Raw genomic sequence first — 22,299 nt, 5'->3', positions numbered from 1 at the left:
TATGTTACAGTTTACAATGAATTGGCCTTTTCTTGTTGAAGGGTAACACCTGTGAGCTGACCAGAGGATGACGGGTTTCCTTCTTGAGCTCACTTCCTCATTAATAGATATTTTCAATCACTTTACACACTAACAGCTGATCCAAACACAGTATTGTTTCTTCAGGGCATATACTGTTAAATAACAGAAAGTACAGTTATTTACTGTAAATATCCCATAAAAATAATACTGAATTAAACCAAATCAACACTAAACACTCAAAGTTATCTGGAGATTTAACAAAGCAGGATGACATCTTAACCATATATTTTTTACATTTGAATGATAAACTGAATCAGAGCAAGTTGTCCTTTATGAGTTATTGATCCGATATACTGCGTGAAATGTACATGAAACGTACATACTAGATAATCTGAATAGGAGCAGCCCTGCCTTCTTCCTTGTTCTAGCCACTCTTGTTTTCCTGTTGTGGTTTACTCTGGCTATTTTTTAGTCAGAGGTGACAGTTTCGAGTGCATTGAAGCGCATCATATAACATACATACAGATTAGTGGTTATAAATGCTCATTTACCTTCAAACATTATAACTGCTGACTTACAATGCCTGGATGTTACATTTATGTCTGGCTGTTTCTGTTTGCTGTATTTGGTAAGTGTGTCTGATTATTTTTTATTTTTTTGTGTGCTATTAGCGCACCAGTGTATATTATTAATGTGAAAATTCTCCATGTAAAGTAGTATACATGACATGAGAGTATACATTAAAGACCTGTTTTTTTTCTGGGTAACTTTGGATAAATTGTTGAATGCGCTTCTTTCACAATGTCTTTCAGTCAAATGTTTAAATCTGTTTATGGATTGTAATGACTATTCATATTGATTTAACAGCAGAAGAAATTCTTGAAGTGAAGACGGGCTTATATAGTCGCGTCGAACTCACTGGAATGTCACTTCATCAGAATGAAACTGTTAAGTCAGTGGCATGGACCAAACTAAATAGAAAACAATTATGTATTATATATGTAAACAATGGTACAGGTTCCAGATGCTACAGTGACTGCTGTGGAAAGGCTCGTTTTTATTTTAACAACAACACCCTCATTCTGGAGAACGTGACCGCACAGGATGAAGGAGTCTTCATGGAAACTATAGTTAGAAGAAACAAACCTACAAAATCCCAAAACTTTACATTAATTATTCAATGTAAGTCAAGACATTTCAGAATCTTAATTATTCATATGTTATTCATCTTTTTTTTTTTTTATCTGTGTTTGCTCATTAACACATTTTATTTCAAGACCCACCAAATGCAACAAAAATTGTGGTCTCACAGCCCTCCAACACATCTCTGACTCTCAGATGTGAAGTGAGCGGGTCATTTCTGCAGCTGATGTGGAAGAGAGAAAGAGTTCCCATTCTAGAGAAACACAGACACTCATTCAGTGACAGAAACCAAACTCTACACATCAGCAACATAACAAGCTCAGATTACGGGACGTACAGCTGTATTGTTTCAAATGCATATGGAGAATCAGAACAGCACATAAATATTACCGGTGAGCAGTTGATCATCCATTGTGCACCTTATTTAAATCCTCTCCTTATGTCAGATTGTAATATTATATTCAGGACCAGAAATTAAACCAGCACATTTGTGTAAAGAAAGCAGCATTGCATAATCATGTAATTTTCTGTTTTTCTTTTAAGATAAGAACTCAACTGTTAACCAAGCAAATGGTTATAATGGTAAATCTCAGACGGGTCAGATTCTGCTTTCAAGTGGATTTACACTCATGGGTGTTTTTGGATTGTTCATGTTCTACGGCCTTTACAAATACCATCACACTCACAGTAAGACTTTCACCCAAGTAGCCTACATGAACAATGTTCATACATTTTGCTTCAGCAAAATAATAACTGCATGTTTATGAAACTCACAGCATTTATGATTTAGGTTTACTTTGTGACTCAGATCATTAATGTAGGCTATACCACGTAATCTCAGCAAATGTTCTCAAAAACATCAGAGAGGAAGAAAAGGAGAATGAATCACAGACACATTTTCTGCTTTAAAAAACTCCCCTACTTTGCAAGCCACATAAAACCTGAAATACAATTACAGCAACTACTGTTTTTAAATTATTCTATTGTGAACAGAATATTTTACTGTAATTATATTTTTTAGGGCAAAGAGTTGAAAATGGCAGAACTACAGATGAAGGTATTGAAAATATATCAAGGAGTGTATGTGTGTGTATATATAGTATATTATTATACAACCAATTGCATTGTGTTATAATATCTATGAAATATACTTTACAGGGGATGCAGATAATGTCCTTGGAATTTACCAGGTAATGGGTAATCAACAAAATTATTAAACAGACATAATCATAATTTCAGTAGATATGTACATGGACAATAAAATGATTGATATTTTCCTTATCCCTTTGAATATATATATATATATATATATATATATATATATATATTTTTTTTTTTTAAGAGGCTTTTATTCCAAATTATAGTATGGGGCTGTTGAATGCTTGATTCTGATTGGTTGACAATGTTCTAAGGCGTGCAATTATTTTCAGGGAAACGGGCAGCTAAAGTAGTAGAAAAATAATGCACACACCCACCTGAGGAGGTGTAACGATCACTCCGCGCTTAGCATTAAGGCCATATGTTAATGCAGGTTAACAAATTAAGCTTTTAGCAGCTATACACGTTTACAATTTTACAGTCTAATCTTGCACCCACGTACACGTCCATTTTTTTATTTATTTTTATTATCTAGTAAAAATGGGACAAATATATTACAAAAAGTAAACAAACTCCATGCATGGCTAATGCAAAGACAAGTTTCCCAACCCAATAGCAAACTGGTAGTAGCAAACTGTCATATTTCTGATAGCTGTTTACCACATAGTATGTTATATTTTATACAATCCACCTTTACTATAATACGTGAAGGCGGATCTTATCAAATTTTGTCTTGTTGTGCGACACTTCAACATTTACTTTCTTGCTTAAAGGAGCTGTATGTAAGAAATGTATTTCAATTAATCATAAAATGGCCCTGATATGTCACTAGACATTAAGAAATCATGTTCATTTCAAATACTTATATCACTGACAACAGTAGTCCGGCCAGGATATTGTCATTTAAAAGTGATAGTTGCAGCCCTCAACTGATGTTGATGTTGTCATGTTGTGTTTTGGCCTGATGCTCCACCCTCCACCTATCTACCAATCACGAAGTTAGTAGTGTTTCAGCATCCGGGTTGCCAGCTCTGCTCTAGTTACCACAGCTACGTAGCAGCCTACGTTCCTGCTGGATCCTGCAGCCTATCTGGCAACCTCGAGTTAGGGGGAGGGGGGAGGGGATACACCGCTCTACAGTAATTTGAAAGTGATTGCAGTACCAGTTTTGGCCACAATCTTACATACAGTTCCTTTAATTTTCCCGCTGCACCGGAAGTTGCGTGGCCACTGACGCAATCATGTCATTTTATGGGGTCTTTAGTTCATGAAAAACTCCTCAAGAGGAATGCTATAAATTATAAATGTAGGCCTTTTATATGTTTATTATTGTTTTTTTAACAGCACCTCTTATTATTTTATGATAATGTTTTTAATAATACCTGTTTACTATACTATTCTATTGGTTTACTCTGGCCACTCTTGTCTCACAGGAAGTAACTTACACTAAAGAAGTGACTCCTTTGCCGTACGTCTACACAGACTTCATTAAGCCGAAAGAGCCCAACCAGGCCTCTGCTACAGCGCAACACTCTGAGGACTTCGGTTACTCTGAGGTTGGACCCACATCATGCAGTGCAGAAACAGTTGTTCAGTGATGGTGAACAGACCACAGCGTGTCCTGAGGCAGGAGATGAATGACACAACTAATATAAGAAACTACAAAACATGTTGGAGTTTAAACAGTGAATACTAATACACTTTCATATTCATGAATCTGGTGCAGCGCAAATTTAAGTATGAGAGTCAGACGAGCAGGGGAAAAAATACATGTTTAAATCGAAATCAACCACCAGATGGCAGCAAAAACAGCTGAAAACAGCAGTTCGACCATGTACAACCATAATTGTTTCTGATCCGTAAAAACACACAAAGAGCAAGAATTTCTCCAGGGGCCTGTTTCAGAAAGGAGGTTCAACCAACTCTGAGTTAAAACTTGAACTCTGAGTTGACTTACCCTGAGATGGGAAACTCTGAGTTTTCGGTTACAGAACAGCTGAAATTAGTTAGTTCAATCAACTCTGAGTTGACCGACTCTGAGTTAAGCGTGTGCACCACAACTATAAAAAGCCATTATCAATGGAGCGCAGATGTTATGAGTCACCATGGCAACAGCGCCAGACAAAAAGAGGTCTGCATATTTCTCACCAGCAGAATGTGCTTCTGCAAGCACATGGAGAGTACGAACATTATTACTGTAATTTTACAGTATTAGTAATTAGTAGTAGTACATTAATACTGTTATTTAATTAAAGGGATTACTCTTAATTCTTCTGTAATTTAAAGTAAAATCTGATGTAATTGCATTAGAACAATTCTGTATATTTAACATACATTTTTAAAAGGTATATTTTTAATGTAACCTTCTCCCTCTACACGCTTTGGTCAATTCAAGAATAATTCATGCAATTGTATATTGTTTATTTGAAAGCATTAAAAGTGCAGTTTCTTGTCTCTATTGTTCAAGTGGTTGAGGTTGACATGGGATTTAGTAATTACTAATAAGTAGACATCAATCTAATTACACTGTTGAAGATGTCATTTATAGTTAGTAATACAAGTAACTTGCCCAACTGTTATAATATCAGAGGTGAAACTGGAAGAACAGTATGTTATTCAACCTAATTTAAATTTTCATGTAGGTGCAATCCTGCAGGCATTAAAAGAACATGGCAGCAGCTGAAAATGAAATATAAAAACATAATTCAATCAAGTAAGGCTTGAATATATCATGGGTGTAGGCTACCTGACTTTACAAACATGTGACATATGAAATAACTAAAGCATCCAGTGTCTAGCAGTGCAGCAGCATTTTTGGCTGAGGGAATTCCTGGACGGACTTCAGAGCCAGTCACTCCCGAAGATCAAGGGCCTTCATAAAGTGTAAGAGGTTTACATTATGTTATTTTTTATATAGGCTATTTTTGATATTTCCATTTATTTTACTTTGGGTTGTTTTTTTTTTGTTGGCTTACAGAGGTAATGTTAACATTATGTGTCTACACATCAAACAATCTACACATTAAAATTTTTTCACATTTTTATGTGGAGAATCCAAGTTTAAATCTAAGTATAAACGGGTATTCTTATCTCTCCCCGCACCCCCAGAGTGTGGAAGAACAGCAAGAGGACAGTCCATCAACTTCTGTTGCACTGATGAACACAGTTCAGTGATTTTCAGTAAATGCCACAGTTTAATTCTGTAGAATTTGTTTAGAACTACATTATGTAACTGTAATCTACTACTGTGTTTTCAGTTGCCAGTTAAGGAGTTATATAGACTTCATCTTATTAAAAAAACCTAGAAAAAAAAACTGCTGTAAAAATAGAAATATTTTATTTATTAATAAAAGATTAATTTTATTAATAAAAATGTACTGAAAGAATGAATGAGGTGTTCACCACTATATTACATAAACACCACTTCCTCTTTAAAAAAGGGGAGGAGACTGAAAGAAACTCAGGGTTTACCAAAGAAAACCTGCTCGACCAGGTTAGGTTCACAGAGTAAGTTACCATGGTAACTGACTCTGAGTATAAGTTACCTCTCTTTCTGAAACAGGCTTGACTTACTCTGCTTTCTCAGGTTTGACATACCTCCCATTCTGAAACAGAAAACTCAGAGTTTCCCTCATTTCAGGGTTAACATACTCAGAGTTTTCACTTAACCTCCTTTCTGAAACAGGCCCCAGATGGCCAATGCGTCTTCGGAATAATCGTTTCAATTACATTCAATAAGGATCATTCTGAAAAAGAACAGAAGAAACGTGTTTCCTTTCTTGCACTTGTCACTGAATAATGTACAGCATGAACACATTATAAAGACTTGATGAATACATAAAAGGACTTAATTGAAAACTCCAGTGCCTTTGCAATAATGTCAAGGATACAGTATTTGAAGTGACACACTGTGAGAGGTCGTAAGTTTCCATCCTACCCATTAGTGACTGCCATACATAGTGATTAGATAGATAAATGACTTTGAGAGCTATTGGGAGAGCACAAGTGGTTTGTCTTGCATGACAAACTCTGTTAAAGGTTCTGTATATCAATTAAACGGCATGTCATGGAGTCAGCGGCAGATTAATTGATGTTAAAAGGCGAATCTAGATGTCAGTAAAGAGGTGCAAACTCTCACAGTGCACAAAAGAGACCAAAACAGCATTTTAGAGACAGCTGTCAATTACCTGAAGAGTATAAAATCTTTCATTTACAGTTAGAGTAGAGCACCATTATCATGTATACCTAAAGCAATGTCTTTATTGGGATACCAGGAATACACACTGCATCAGGATAGGTTCCTTTTCTTTGTTTTTCCTTCAGTAAAGCCAAAAGGAAGAGTAAAACAAAAATAAAAGTTTTTTTACAGTCTCACTTTTTCTAAATGTGCTCAAATTGTTGCACCCATGGAATGCTGGGAAATGATACCTACAAACAGAAGGGGGATGTAAGTCTTTAATGATTTAACTTTAATCTCCTGTGATATAAATAGAAAAAACAAAGAGGTTTGGGGACAGTGTTAATTAAAGATCTCCTATACAACTACAATAAGTGCAAACATATTTATATACAAAATTGCACATATCATTTGGGTTTCAGGGGGAAAAAACAAACAATGTGTGGAAAATATTTTGCATCGCCCATTTGGGGATAAATAAATCACAAAGCGAACCAAAAGAATCAGACGAAATGCATCGCAGGTATCAGGAACAAAACATTTGAGATTTGTGTGATAAACAGATGCACTTTGATCTGAAGGTTTAACATCAGTGATTAAGCCCTATCTGGCAACCCTGAGACAAAAACAACCCCATTTCAGCACGTTTGACTAAGCTGAACATTCACTTGGAATTAATGGACCAAATCAGACTATGAGCACCATAAGGCTTCGGAGAGCCTCGTTCAAGTGCGTACAATCTGCAGGGTTTTGATTTTCATTAAAGCCACTGCATCAGTAATTCAGATGCACTTTTGATTACCTAATAATCATACCAATTGATTTAAAAGCAAATATTTGACGTGAAGAGTACCCAAAATCCTGTGAGATGCTTTCATGATCCATTGTGTGCATTTAGAATTAAATTTAGTAAATGATATGCTACAGCTGATACAACAATGACATTGAATACGGGGAAAAAAAAGATGTACACGTGTAGAAGAGAAAAAAATAATTTCACAGCATTTAAAATGTTCAATTTATATTCTGATAGTCACTGATGCCATCCATGGTTTACATTGTCATAACATATACATTATCTATTGTTATTCAAAGAAATTTCATATTACACCCTGAAGAGCTTCACTGATATTCAGTCCCTCTCTTCTGAAAATCCCCCTCTGTGTCCACTATCTGGTTGAACACAATCTGTGAATAATTTCTCAAATATACAAAAGTGCTCAGTCTTCAAGAAAGCGTAAAAAATGTCTATCTGGCCCGAAAAGCCTCTTCCCTTTTTTAAGGCAAGTGGTGACCAGTAGGTCAAAAGACTCTTGCCACAGAACCGTGCTGTAACATCTCCCAATAAATATTGCAACAAATAATTCCCCCCACATTTGAAACGAGTTAATGGCTTTTGGCATTTGTAGTTTCCAAAAATGGCGAGAGCTTTACTATTAATGTAGAAGGACGGGAATCTCTCTCAACTAGACATGTAAAGGGCAAGAATGACCGAAGTACGCACTGTGAATGAGTGGACAATGAGCCAAGGTCATGTCCACAAGTGTAAAGCATGCCAAAATGGAAAAAAACGGAACAAACTAAACCGATTCAGAGATCTTTATACTACATTTACGTAAAAGCTTTTAAGACAGGACCGCTTGCAGACATTGTCCCTTTGGCCCTCAATTTCTCTGAACTGTAGTCGAGGTACTGTAAACACTTTAGATGGTGCTTGAGGGAGATCGCAACTGAACAACCGTTCAATGAATGATTCACAAACATCAAGCTCCTTCCTGTTATCCAGACTGAACAAAGCTGAAACACCATTCAAATTCTCAACCAATTAAAGTTCTGAGCTCCAGGGATTTCAGAACTCTCGGTCAGTTTAGAATTAGCAGATTCCGGAATTGGACGGATAAGGGGGGCGTTTTGTTCAGGGAAAACACGCACTCATTACCTTTCATTCTCACCAGCACAACAGCAACGGCACAATATGATACACCAGTACCAGTAAAATCTCTTTTCCAAAATGATTCTTTAGACAAAGTTATATTTCATCTTTATAAATATTTTCTGTGCTGTTGTGTCCTCTATCAATATAAATAGCAAAATATAGTGTCATATTTCCTACAGCTAGTTGAATTCCCTCAGCCGTTTACACTAACTAAAGCATCTTTTAATCACAAGAAACCTTTCCGAAAGGATCCATACGAATCAATGTACAATTTGAACTAAATCTTTGAAGTAATATACTCAAACAAAATGGATGTCTGTACAAAAAAAAAAAAAAAAAAATACAAATACAAATACAAAAAAAAGAACACAATCAATGTGTGTGTTGTTAGCCACAGGAGTGCATAGATGCTGAGTCTGTGAAATGAGTCTGGGAGGTGTGTGAAACCAACCGATTGGGTGAAAAGTGACAAAAGCAGATATCAACATTGATTTTTTTCTTCTTCTTGGAGGTGGTGATGGTGTGTGGAAATCATCTGTGATGATCTGACCTACTTCTTTGTCCTTCTGAACTGAAGATTGTTTGAAGAATACTCAGCGCTAAATTTCCTTAAATTAAAATGCTAACCAATAAATATGCAAACAAAGATGCTTCTAACACTTTGTGGTGTACATTCAGGAACATTCATATTGAAAGTGAAAAAATGCAACATAAAATAAACAAACAAACAAACAAGAGAGAAAAAAAATCACTGTAAGAGTTAACAATAAACATTGCCATAATAATAATTTATATTATATTACAAATTATTCCTATGTTTTTGTTTTTTTTGCAGTCCAAGGTCCCTGCCAGGGTAAGGTGATTTTTTATAGTTTTTCTTTTGAAGGAATCCAGATGTAAGGTCCAGACTGTTCCTCTATCACCATCTTACACTGGTTATAAATGTCCTCTAGTGTTTCCCCTTGAACCAGCGCTGAGAGAGAGAGAGAAAAAGAGAAAGAGCTGACGTTATTAGATTATTATGCACTTTACGGAGAAACGCCTTTATCATTTTGCGCCACAAGAAGTAAGAAACCTCGATGACAGTTTCATAATCGTTTTTGAACTTAATGGATCATTAGCCACTTTATCGCTCATGAATTCTTCTTGTGTGAATGGTAAGAATAGCCATTTTACCCAGCAACAGAATCTCTAACAAAGCAGTGAGAACTATGCAGCTTTTCATTTAAAAATAACATTTCATTTTTCTCATAAGAAAAATAGTTAATCTATTAACAGTATGCAGAATTATTGGCAAAACAACACACTCTTTAAATCTCTTTTCTTGCAGGTGCAGATAAACGGAACTAAAAAATAAAGCAACAGCATTGTCACACGGGTTCGAAATGTCCTCAAATGAATCATAATGTCGCTAAGCTCTTTTTCATATTCCTCCATACACTCACAGGGGTCAGGCTAATGCATATTTCAAGAGAAAGTTGATGCGTTTCACTCAGGGGAAAGCGTCAGCTCCGTGGCTCTGCTGTCAAATATGATGGATGGAACAAGCTGCAATGGTTGGCCTCTGAGGTAATGCATATGCAACAGACTATCAGAATATGCAAATGAGGTGATATTGGACAACCTCTGAGCGTGAAGGTGCCGCTCAGGTCCTCTCGATGGATTAGGAACTTTACTGTTACCTGTGAAGAACTCGCCAAACTCCTGCTCCAATTTCATGGCACGGTCATATGTCTTTTTGGCCTGTTCCTCCGTCAACCTCTTATTCATCTCCCTGAAACACAAAGGGTTTAGAAATGTATCAATCCCTTTGAGTCTGAGCGCAATGGAATTTGTATTATTTACTGAATTAATACTATTAATAAACTTACATTAAGGACTCCATGGATCTAGGCTTTATAAAGATGGCAATGGGGTAGAGTTGTGCTACTTGTAGTCTTTTTATGGCATTCCCAGACACGTCAAGTATGCAGTGCTTTCCCTAGAAAAGCAATAAAGACTTGCTAAATGATGGGAAGCTGAACAGTAGAGCAAGAGTAGTTCACAAAGAACACATTCAACGACACAAGGACAAGTGTTGGCCTTTGAGATGTCAAGTTAAAAGTTGTTCAGCAAGGAAATGGCCCCTAACAAGACACTCTACATCTCTGGAACATGTTAAACTAGCTAGGCATCCCAAATTGTAAAATCCACATTAGTAAGCAGATTTCATGGCAATGTTGTGGTTGTAAAACCATAGCAACTACTGACCCTCTCAGCCACATATTTGACTGACTGGACGCTGGTTCCGTACAGATTGTCATTGTACTGTCCAGCCTCGATGAACTTGTGCTCTTGGATGTCTTTCTCCATCTGCTCTCGTGAGTTCACAAAGTGATAATCTCTCCCATCCACTTCATAATCCCGCTTTGATCTGGTAGTATCTGAGATTGGTTTTAAAAAAAATCCAGGCTTTAGTTTTATAATACTTGGGTAATCAGTTCTACAACACATAAAAATGGGAAATCATCAACTTTATTATCTACATACACGTTCATGAGAAATACCATAAGCTGTCGGAGTGCAGAGGGCAAATCTACTTTCATAAATAAAAAAATTATATCTCTAGCTATTGGGGTGACATACTAAGAGATAGAACAGCAGCAGTAAGCTAAGCAGAAATACCCCTGGATCCCACTGACTGGATGAACTGAATACTACAAGGAAAGACTGATGCTGTTACATTTTCTACTTATATCTTGCTCACTGCAGACTAATAATCTCACTTACCTTCTTGATCAGAACTGTTAGCCGCTTTTTAAAAATTATGAACATAAACAAAAACGGTTAAATAAAAGTCTGAAAAACTGAAAAACAAACAATAAATAAAGTGTTCAAGATGGAAAACATGAAAGAGCTCTGTGGCACTCATCAGCAAACTATGAGAATGATATAGGATCTTTATTCCCTTTTGGGTCTGAGATCACAATGTTGTCATTTTTTGGTTATTATCTATAGCATAAGACAACAAAGCTCTTTTCCAAAAACATTATAAAACAAATGAAATCTTACAAAGTGTGGGTTAAGAAATGTTACTTTCAAGGTTTGCTCGAACAACTTTTATTGGGTTTTGTATTTACTTAGACCAATTATAACTTCAGAAAACATCACAATAAAGTGACCAACCCTTAAGAAAAAGAAGTATACTTCAAGTTCATTTTATGAAGTATACTTAAGTAATGTTCAAGTATATTTTTAAGTATACTTTATGTAGTAAGTATACTAATATCAATGTGTACTTGTAGTAAAATTGTAAGTGTACTATTTCAATACTGCTTGGGACTAAATTGGCCCAAAGTATACGTTTAAGTGTACTATAAGTGTAAGAGTAGTAAACTACTTAGTTTACTATACAAGTAGTACATTTTTTAGTTTATGAAAGTACACACTGAAGTGTACTCTCAGTAAACTACTAGTTTAGTAGTTTATACTGCAAGTATACTTGTAAGTTTTCTTTAAGTGAACATAATATTATACTTATAGTTCACTATTTATATATTATTTTTGCACTTGTTCAAATGTAGATATTATTTTTTATACTTGAAAAATACCTTTAACTGTACTTTAATTTTAAAAACATTTTATTAGCTTCATGCATCCTTTTTTAATCAACACTTGAATGTCGGTAAGTTTCATAAAGGCAGGCAACATTTTAAACAAAATAGTTGAGAAAATCACATTTTTTGTCAAAGACTACGCCTTGATCAGATTCAGAACGATGATGAAAACACAGATGGAGTAGATCGAGTCCAGCACCCCCAAAGCTTTACAGTCGTTTTCTCTTCATGGGTTACGTTTCATTTCATTTGGTAATATTAAGCAGTTTTGATTTACACGCTGTTTAATATTTGATGATCACGTTATTTTAAATTTAAGTGAGCAATCTTCTATCACTTGTTTCAGCTTCTTCTCCTGTGTTTTGATCCAGAGATTCTGTACTAGAAGATGTGTCATATAGCGCCCCCTACCGTATAACAGTGAAAACACGGATAGCTGGAAAATTCAGTCAATGGTGGGGAATAAAGTAGAATTTAAGTAAATTCCTATGTACTCTACCAGTGGACTAGCCTACACAAAAATTCAGATACGCAGAATTAGAAACATATCTGTTTTATATCAATATTCTAATCAATATTTTCAAACAACGTACGTTTCATAAGACTGTATATGAAAAACTATGTAAAAAAAAGTATATTTAATAGGCTACTCGATCAAAAGAGTTAACACAACTACATGCCAAGTATACTTTGAATACTTAATTATACTTTTAAGTATATCTCGATCAAAAGATTGAGTTCAAGTACAGGCCAAATATACTTGGACTTTTCTCTCAGAATAAGTACACTTAAGTGTAATTTTAAGTATATTTCTGAGAAGTAAATAAAGTATATTTTTTAGAAGTATATAACATATAGACTGAAAGTATACTTTCTTATTTTTAGTTTAAAAGAAGTATACTAATAGAATACTTGAATAAACTTATTTTTCGTAAGGGTAGTTGAAATTTGTTAATCAGCAGACCTTGAAGTAAGTGATTTCATAGTCACAGCACAATGAAATGAGCTTCAGGAACTGCACAGCAATAGTTATGAGCACTGTGGGGCAGAAGGGAACACCACGGACTCTTATGGTCAGGTCACTTACCTTACCATCTCATTTTGATGAATCCCACCAGTACCACTATCAGCACAAAGGCTTAAAAACCCCCAAGACTACTGAACATAATTACAAACTACCTTGGCCAGAGGTTTTTTTAACACTCCAGTTGAAATTTATAACGGCACCAGTGAGAATAACACAATACAGTATTGCTCATTTGGGCTCTTTTGAGAGTGTGGTTGAGTCAGCCACCACTGAAGGTTAATTTGTGCATTCTAAAGATGAAAAATGAATAATTAATGAAAGATCCACCAGGAGATTAGTTTATCTGATAATCTAACCACCTGGGCAAGAACCACAAGATCTCTGTAGGGTACTTACGTGGCACACATGACCCAAACTTGTCGGGGAACTCGGAGATGAGGTCATCGTTGACTCTGTCCTTCATGGGCCCCAAAATTATAACTGGTCTGGCGTAATTAACTGTTCAAACAGATAATACAGAAAAAACAAACAAACTGAACATCAATCACGTAATATATTTACACTTATACAGAACTTCATACAGTCCAAGCATGAGAGACAGTGGAGAAGCACTTACTCTCTTGTCTGATGACAGGCTCATACGAGAGGATCAGTTCCTCTTGACTCCCTGGAAACAGAACAGAGAAACATACTCAGTGGGGTGGGTGGTTGTGATGGGACTCAGCTTGCTTTCTGTAGAACGCCAGTGATCGAGACACATTTGATGTGCCCTTCACCAAGGTCTCGCCTCTCAGAGTGCAGCTCGAGTGGATGTGTAAATGAGTTACTGAGCATGTAATGTCATTACGTACTTGTTGACAAGGACATTTGCTTTAAAAAAAAGAGAAAAATGAAAAACAGTGGCAAAATTGAGTTAGCGCTCATTTGGCAGATTAAAGGGATCGGCAGAAAGGCTTTGGGATGATGATGGACAACAGAAAAGCAATTTAATCACGGATGAGACTGACGTTTCGGACAGTGACAATACTAATTGAATATATAAGTACAATTATGGGAACGCAGGTCCAATGTGACGCTAGTTTTGAGGCAGTCTGCGCACACAGGGACTTCAAGTTGCCAGAGTAGTTTATTTTTAGCCCTGGGACAAACAGAAGCAGGCTGCCGCAGGAACACTATATGGTTATTATCCATCGATTCAAACCCAGATAGGATCGAGTGTTATTCTGAGCCAGAGCTTAATTTCTCTCATTGGAAGTGGTAACATTAAACTATACAGAATGAATCATGCATGAATCAGCTACTGTGTAGTGCTCCACTCTTACCCAAAACAATTTAGATGCTGTGGAAAGCTAGATGGCCTCTATTGTTGTAGCTATTGCCATAAACAGAATGGATTATGTCTATATACAGCCTTACAAACACAAAGCACACTCTAAAGCTCTGTTCAACAACCTAATGAGCTGCCTACAGAGGCAGAATTTTAAGGCATCAAATGTAGACTCACAACACAAAGGCTGCTCTGAAAGGTAGGCAACTTTATTTTGCTTTTAAAATTTGGTAAAAAGGGGATATATCAAATGCTACTGCAAGTTGAGTCTCACATGGATGGTTATGTAGAGTACTAAAAATCAGTCATGGTGGTTAGAAGGCAGCTGCCTATGTAGGTAGGCAGGAAAGGAAAGGACGAGCTTCATGCATTAAACAGCAGTCAAGATGACAGCATCTGTGAGGATTTTAAACAAGGTTATGTGGGTTTGAACAATGCCTGGAGCTTTTGGTGGAGACAGATTATACATCATCTTGTAAGACCAGACAGTGACCTTTGCCCTCTGCGCCTAATATGGTGCCTATCCACCTTCTTTTTTTTTTTTATATATTGTTTTTTCTGGTGATTTTTGCCTTTTATTGTGACAGGACAGTATAGAGTGGACAGGAAGCGAGGTGGGAGAGGTCCATGAGCTGGGACTCGAACTTGGGCCGCCCGAGCGCAACGGTGCTACATGTCCACCTAATTAGACTATCCACCTCATTTTTAAGAGCAGGCATGGCCATTTGTAACTTGACTGTGCAAGGCTTCCCAGTGGGATCCACTTTCAGTTATTCTTAGCTGTACAAAACAGCTTGTTATGCTGCTTGTTGTTGCGAATTGATATTTCTTATTATATTATTTGAATGTTTTGTCGTAATTATAAACCCACTGGTTTGTATCACAAATAGTTTTATCGTTTACTGCACTTTGTTATTTTTCTAGTTTTTTTTTTTTTTACTTACAGTGGCAAATTAATCTAAAGTCTCGTACAGTCACAGAAAGTAGTTTACTTCCGTGTTGCAAAATAAGGTTGACTTAATAATTATGCTTGTACTAACATCAGATGAATGAGACATGGTGACTTTAGAAAAAACATTGAAAGAAGTCCCTTATGCTCACCAAGGCTGCATTTATTTGATCAAATACAGTACAAACAGAGTAAAAGAATTATAATATTATAAAATATGAAAACAATTTAAAATGTTTTCTATTTTAATATATTTAAAATGTAATTTATTCCTGTGATAAAAAGCAGAATTTTCAGCATCATTACTCCAGTCTTCAGTTTCACATGATCCTTCAGAAATCATTCAAATAAGATGATTTGATGCTCAAGAAACATTTACTATTATTATCAATGTTGAAAACAACTGTGCTGCTAAATATTTTTGTGGAAACTGTGATACATATTTTTTTTCTCCAGCATTCTTTGATAAATACAATGTCTTTACTGTCACATTTAATCAATTTAATGCGTCCTTGCAAAATAAAATTATTTATTTCTTTCTTTCTTTAAAAAAATAAAAATAAATCATTCATATTAATTAAATGTTTCTTGAAATGTAACTCTGAAATGTTTAAACTTAAAGTTGCTATGGCTAAAAACTGATATCTTTCTAAAATGAAACAAACTGGAAAAGATTCTTTCTGACAGCACATATCATTTTTCATCAGCACATTATCAAGTGGGTCCATTTCCAAAATAAATTAAATAAAAGCCACAAATCCTGTTTACCAGCCAAGGGGAAACAAACAAGTCATATTTCATTATGTTGACGATGGCACTCTATAGCTGTCTAGAAGAGCATCATGCAATATGACAATTATATGGCAAAACCTAATCTGTCCAATGTGACAAGCTCATCCATCCAGGCTCTGAATACACACTCGGTCTGGAAACCTGCCACTCTCAAGATGACTTCAAAACCTGACAGCTAATGTTTTGGAGCTGGACCACAGTACTATATCTCCAACAACCTGACCTAAAGTCATCATGTTACTCAGTAACTTTCTTATAACAGTACGTTCTAGTTTTCATCATAAGTCTAGAAGATCATTATCAGGGGCTCGCTATAAACTCTGACAGTCTAAGTTGGTTGCATTGGACAAAAATTAGACTTGAGTTTCAAGCATAAAATAAAATTAGACACAGAAGATTAAATTAGGGACCCAGTACAGAGAAAGAGAGATGAACACGTTCAACCCAAAAGAAATATCCTCTGTTCTGATCAAGCTGTATTTACTTATACATAAGCTGTGGACAACATTCTCTTCCCCTCTCTATGGATTATATCTTGGCACAAATACATATTAATTCATTGAGAATAATGCTAAATATTCTGTTTGACTGATGTGGATTTCCTCATTCCCTTAAAACGATATTTTAATAACTGTTTTAGCTAAATGCTCCTGATGTGAACATAAAACACTGTCAAAAACACAAAACAACATTTGGCACAGCACTGCAGAGACATCATAAAAGACAAAGACAAAGGACTAGAAAGTAGATATCTATGAACAGAACTGCATATTCTGATTTGTTTTGAATCATGTCTGTAAGATAATCAGAATTTATTACTTATATGTGTCTTTTACTGTAGCATTTATATTTGACAAACCCACCCTAAACAAGACATACAATCAAAACAAAACTGTTCAATTTACATTTCATAATTTTTAGCCAGAATAAACCTTTTCCAGCTATGCAAGACTAAACATCAGAAAACAGCACAACAGTCTTGACATACAAACTAAACGAACAACATTTGACAAACTATTCTCACACGTGTTACGTTCATGCAACATTTTAGCTACCACATAAACCTAAGGATGATAATGCAGGAATCCCTGAAACCTGTAGACCAACATACATTAGTATTCTGACATGCAGACAGGTCTGTCGTTGACGTAACAGAAAAGAACAAATCTGAACTGAAATGTTACATGTGTGGTTGGGAGAGGGGTATTGGGTCCATTCCTTAACACACTTACTCAGTGTCTTTGCTCCGTACCCGTCCTCCCCTATTCCAGAGATGTCCTACACCACACAGCCGATCAGGGGGGCGGAGAAAGAGAGAGACGAAGAGAGATGAAAGAATGGGAGACAGAGAGACAGAGGGAGAGAGAGAGACAGTAAGGTTGTTGGTGGGGCGGGGAGAAACGCCAGCAGAAGAAGGAGGGCATGGGCTTCCTGGAGCTACCTACACACACCTAGACCTTTCGCCTCACCCCGAGGATGCGTTTGTGTGAGCGTGTGCTGTTTTTATGTACCTACGTGTCAGAGTGCACGTGCGTTTGTGGCTACTTACTTTCCGAGTCGCTGCCGTCTTGCTCGTCGGCGTCCTTGTTCTTGTAGAAAGGGAACTTGCGTGAAAAGATGAAGTTCTTTCTACGTTTTTCACTGAATGACTGTGCGGAGAGAGAGCATGGTGCAAACAGGGGGCTCTAAACGCTGTCACAAACATGCTGACAAAAACAACACAACGACCAGAGCTAGACGTGAGGGACAGCAGCCAGGAAACAACCAAATATCAAATTGTGCCATTCTGTTTTCATGGTCAGGATCGTTCATCAAATCAAATGAGCAATTTTATTTGTATCAAGGTAATTGCATTATTTTTGGCTAGAGCTGAAAGCACTTGGATGATCCTGAATAGGTGGTCTTTGTTTGTTGTGAAGGCTGATCCAAACCCTGCTGTCCATGACGTCACAGCACCTGAGCTATTCTTAGACAGCTCAAATGTATTCAAATCAAAACATGATCAGTAGAAATGAACATACAACGGAGGTAAACAATGATAAAAAAGGCCAACTGAAGCTGGTTTAGTGCCATGCAAAGGCAAAGGACTTGACTTAAAAAAAAAAAAAAACTCCTATTAAAATATTAAGCATGCAGGACTCCTGACAGGGTGACATGCTGATCAAAGGGGCAAAATTTGTGCTGCTTATGTGTAGTATTATGATTTTCTGAAAGTGAATTGTTTTTAAAATGGTTATAAAATGCTGAAAAAAACAAATGAGGTAACATATATGTGCCTGGGGTGATTCTAAATGTGAACCTGAGCTCAATATGCTGCCTGATATGAACATAATTTTCCTGATTAATCTATAATGGTGGAACCCATCAGGGATATGTCCACATCATATTTCACCCCAAAATTAAAAGAAAAAGAAAAAAAATCTATATGACTTATATTACATCAAGTCTATTTTAGAACCATTACAATTTAAAATGTTATTGAAATTTCAAACTCCATTGAATAACGTAATGGAATTCTTAATAATGTGATGCAATACTCAATAAGAAACAAATAAAGAAAAACTGTAAATATTTAAGTTGTAAAGTATGTAACCATATTAGTATTTTTTACCCTGAATTTAGTTATGCTTTAATAAAAATAATTGTCAGAATGTGATATGTTAATGAGAATGAGATTTATTATAAAATCAGGAGTATTATGCTTAATTATTATGAATTGCAATGGTTCTAAAATAGGTTTCATTTCCTTTATGCAAATCATTTTTTTAATGATTTGTGGGTGAAACATAACCTAGACATTTCTTAATGGGATTCATACTTAAATGTTTGGCAATAAACATCATTTTGATTTAAATGCTTTTGTGTGTATTTTGTGGTTTTTACCTATATATCAGTACACTGTACGAAATAAACCAATTGTACCCCTGATAGTGATTAAAGGGAATATTCATAACTTTCACCTAACTAATTCTCCCTATTATAAGGCATATAAACACTTCTAATCAATGCATTTTTAATCAACACTGACATCTTATGAATCATAAACCTGAAATGATACATACACAAGTTGGTGCAACTGAACACAAAGACAAAACCACATGACAAAATCCTCAAGTAATCCATCAGTGCCAACATCCCCACCCCTCTCCTCATATTTAAAAGACAGAGGGAGAGGGAAAAAAAAGAAACAAAAGACAAGGAAAAAACTGAAATTTGCAGGGCTGGCTGTGATGTTGCTATGGATACAATTGTAAGGCTGAAACCCTGAACGGCTCTGCGGTTGGGTGCCGAACTAAAAATACATCCTTCAGTTTTATTCAGTTACCTCTCTCAAATACACACATAATAAATATTTACTACAGATGACCTTAGCATACTGATCTCATAAAAGATGAAGAGACACATCTATGTACAGACGTAATACTGAGGCTGTTTCAGTGAGCGCCTGAACATTGGGTTGTGCTGCAGTACTGATGCTGAGAGCTCAGAGTGAGCTGTCACACTGCGGCACGAGGACAGTCTCTCACACGCACTTCCATTCTGACTGACTGACCCACCAGCACAACTTGAAATGGAAAAGTAAATTGAAGATGACAGGGAACGAAAGAAACTAAACCGGATAGACTGAAGAGAGATGAGTGAAGAGACATGACAGGGGCTGCAGGTGAACTGTGTCTAAACCGTCATTAAATCGCTGGGCCCTTCCTGTTTATACCTGAAAACTGGGGCGAACAGAATTTCGGATGTTGGCACTGACTTAAAGTCAAACAGAACTCACTTACCCCTTTAGAATCGAGGCTACCGGGTTTTGCGTTGAATTTAACCGTCTTCAGACGAGCTCTCTCTTTTCTCTCCACCCTGCCACAGGAATAGAGACATAGTCAGTAAAACACTTAACTAATGTACTTACACTACATTTGTACGGTTTTCATAAACATATTGTTACTGTATTAGAAATGTTTATTGAGCACCAAATCAGCAGATATGATTAGAATGATTTCTGATAAATAGTGATAGTAAAGATTTATATTGTTAGAAAAAGTTTCTATTTTGAATAAATGCTGTTCTTTTTAACTTTTTATTCTTCACTAAATCCTGAAAAAGTATCACAGGTTCCAAAAAAAAATTAAGCAGCACGACTGTTTCCAACATAATAACCGAGTATCAAATCAGCATATTAGAATGATTTCTGAAGGATCATGTGACACTGAAGACTGGAGTAATGATGCTGAAAATTCAGCATTGCCTCACATGAATAAAATATATCTTGAAATATTAAAACAGAAAACTGTTAATTAAAATGGTAGTAATCGTTCACAATATTTCTGTTTTTACGGTTTTATTATATATATATATATATATATATAATGAATATATATATATATATATATATATATATATATATATATATATATATATATATATACAGTCTTGAAGAGCATTAAAACAAATCATTAAAAATCTTACCAAATCGAAATGTCTAAACGGTAGTGTACATACAATCTGAAACAACCAAAACACTTCTAATTTAGTTTTACATGATCATTTTTCACCTGATCTTTCAAACCAAACAGACTTTTGCTGCTGTACCTTTAAGACTGCTTATTATGGACATAGTGTATTGAACTCTTTTATATCGGAGAAGAAAGAAAAATTCTTTCTTCCATTGTATGTTCCCTTTAAAGAGCCAACTTAAATATAGGGCAGTAGGGTAACAATTAGAACTAGGCCTGTCACATGTTAATTTAGAACAATTAATTATAAAAAAACAATGCAATATAAATATTAAATCATCATGAAATCATGAAACTCACCTCCTCTTGCTGGGGATGACACCCATCTCTTCACTGTCCCCTTCTGGCGTCACTCTCCTGGCCTGCCACCACTCATCATCAGATGCATTGATGACATGGAGAATGTCTCCATATCGGAAACTGAGACCCTGACTGGGCAGACCACTATCCTTCGCTCTCTCGTAGTCGAACAGAGCCCTGGAGAGACACACGCATAAAGTCAGTTTTACAGACCTGACAAATTTGTGCAACATTTCACATCCATCTGTCACTAAAACAGTAACTCAAATCTGTCACTAAAGCAGCAACGGCTGACTCCTTGGAAAACAGCGTGCGTGAAATGTGCAAATACGACTGTGAGGGGTACAATAAGTGACACTAGCCAGTAGCCACGGTAGCACATATCATAGTGGTGGATTAAAACAACAACCGAATGCTCCGTTCCATCAACATATAAATCTACAAGTGGTTGCAGTCACTTTTCTTGCCAAGCCTGGAAGGGCTTGCATCATATCATATTACAGCCAACATCATATTATATTAATATTTCTGTGGGGTAAGACTAGTGTGGCATTATTCAGTCTGTTTTAAAGGGATACTCCACCGTTTTTTCATATTAAACTATGTTATTCCCTTATCTAAGACGAGTTGATACATACCTCTCTCATCTCAGTGCGTGCACTTAATCGCTCTAGCGCGCGGTGACACTTTGAAAGCACTTAGCTTACCCCAGTATATTCAATGGTATCTAACAGCAATGAATTTAGAAGTGACCAAACACATCAACGTTTTCCCTATTTAAAAACAGTTACACGAGTAGTTATACGACCAAGTATGGTGACACAAAATAAAACGTGGCGCTTTTCTAAGCGGGTTAAAAAGGATAACTATAATGTATGGCGTAATAGCACTTTTGGAAGTACTTCGACTCGGCGCAGTAAAAAGTCACGCCTGATCCTCTTCCTCTCACTTCTGTCAATAGTGGAAAGAGGATCAGGCGTGACTGAAAAACGGTGGAGTATCCCTTTAAAAATGAAAGTTGAACAAATAATTAATTCAGAAAATGTCTGCCCTTTCTACCTATCACTTCCTGTCCACTTACAAAAAGCCAAAAATAACATAAAAATATGATAAAAATCATACATAAATATATACTACTGTTTCAAAGTTTGGGGTCAGTATGGTTTTTTTTAATAGAAATTAAGCATCAAAACTGTTTTCAACATTGATAATAATAACATAAATGTTTTTTGAGCACCAAATCAGCATATTAGAATGATTGCTGAAGTATCATGTGACTGAAGACTGGAGTTGCCAACACAGGGATAAACAATTTTATAAATTATAATAATATTTTACAATATTACTGTTTTTACTGTATTTTGATCGAATTAATGCAGTCATGGTGAGCATAAGAGACTTCTTTCAAAAAACATTAAA

The 22,299-nt window shown here is 35.9% G+C and overlaps 2 protein-coding genes across 29 annotated transcripts in view; one reads left to right on the top strand and one right to left on the bottom strand.

Moving 5' to 3' along the window:
* The first annotated feature begins 472 nt into the window (after positions 1-472).
* LOC311076026 (uncharacterized protein) lies at positions 473-6,635 on the top strand. Of its 2 annotated transcripts, XR_014604608.1 has the most exons (8): positions 473-649; positions 889-1,203; positions 1,299-1,556; positions 1,708-1,851; positions 2,186-2,221; positions 2,323-2,354; positions 3,696-4,156; positions 5,955-6,635. XR_014604608.1 is itself a non-coding variant. In XM_084103845.1 (7 exons), exons 1-7 carry the CDS (start codon positions 601-603, stop codon positions 3,858-3,860), a joined length of 999 nt encoding a protein of 332 aa, XP_083959971.1. In that variant the 5' UTR covers positions 473-600; the 3' UTR covers positions 3,861-4,716. The 2 variants fall into 2 exon arrangements, 1 of the variants encoding a protein (XP_083959971.1); XM_084103845.1 differs by lacking the exon at positions 5,955-6,635 and having other exon boundaries at positions 3,696-4,716.
* Positions 6,636-6,699: 64 nt separating this feature from the next.
* dlg2 (discs, large homolog 2) overlaps positions 6,700-22,299 on the bottom strand; it is a 218,905-nt gene continuing 203,305 nt past the window's right edge. For 13 of the 27 annotated variants that reach the window (XM_084103815.1, XM_084103835.1, XM_084103817.1 and 10 more), the window contains 10 exons: positions 20,881-21,057; positions 19,849-19,924; positions 17,616-17,715; positions 13,615-13,665; positions 13,395-13,496; positions 11,145-11,168; positions 10,626-10,798; positions 10,247-10,356; positions 10,058-10,149; positions 6,700-9,348 (listed from right to left, as the gene is read on the bottom strand). In XM_084103815.1, coding sequence (XP_083959941.1) covers positions 9,242-9,348; positions 10,058-10,149; positions 10,247-10,356; positions 10,626-10,798; positions 11,145-11,168; positions 13,395-13,496; positions 13,615-13,665; positions 17,616-17,715; positions 19,849-19,924; positions 20,881-21,057 — 1,012 coding nt within the window. In that variant the 3' untranslated portion in view covers positions 6,700-9,241. Of the gene's footprint in view, positions 9,349-10,057; positions 10,150-10,246; positions 10,357-10,625; positions 10,799-11,144; positions 11,169-13,394; positions 13,497-13,614; positions 13,666-17,298; positions 17,345-17,615; positions 17,716-19,848; positions 19,925-20,880; positions 21,058-22,299 lie in introns of those variants that run through there. The other 14 variants (XM_084103839.1, XM_084103816.1, XM_084103824.1 and 11 more) reach the window with 6 other exon arrangements.

The sequence above is a fragment of the Abramis brama genome, assembly GCF_963993115.1.
Source record: "Abramis brama genome assembly, chromosome: 25".
Lineage (NCBI taxonomy): Eukaryota > Metazoa > Chordata > Actinopteri > Cypriniformes > Leuciscidae > Abramis > Abramis brama.
Note: the sequence above shows the minus strand (reverse complement) of the source record. Positions and strands in the feature narration are given on the sequence as shown.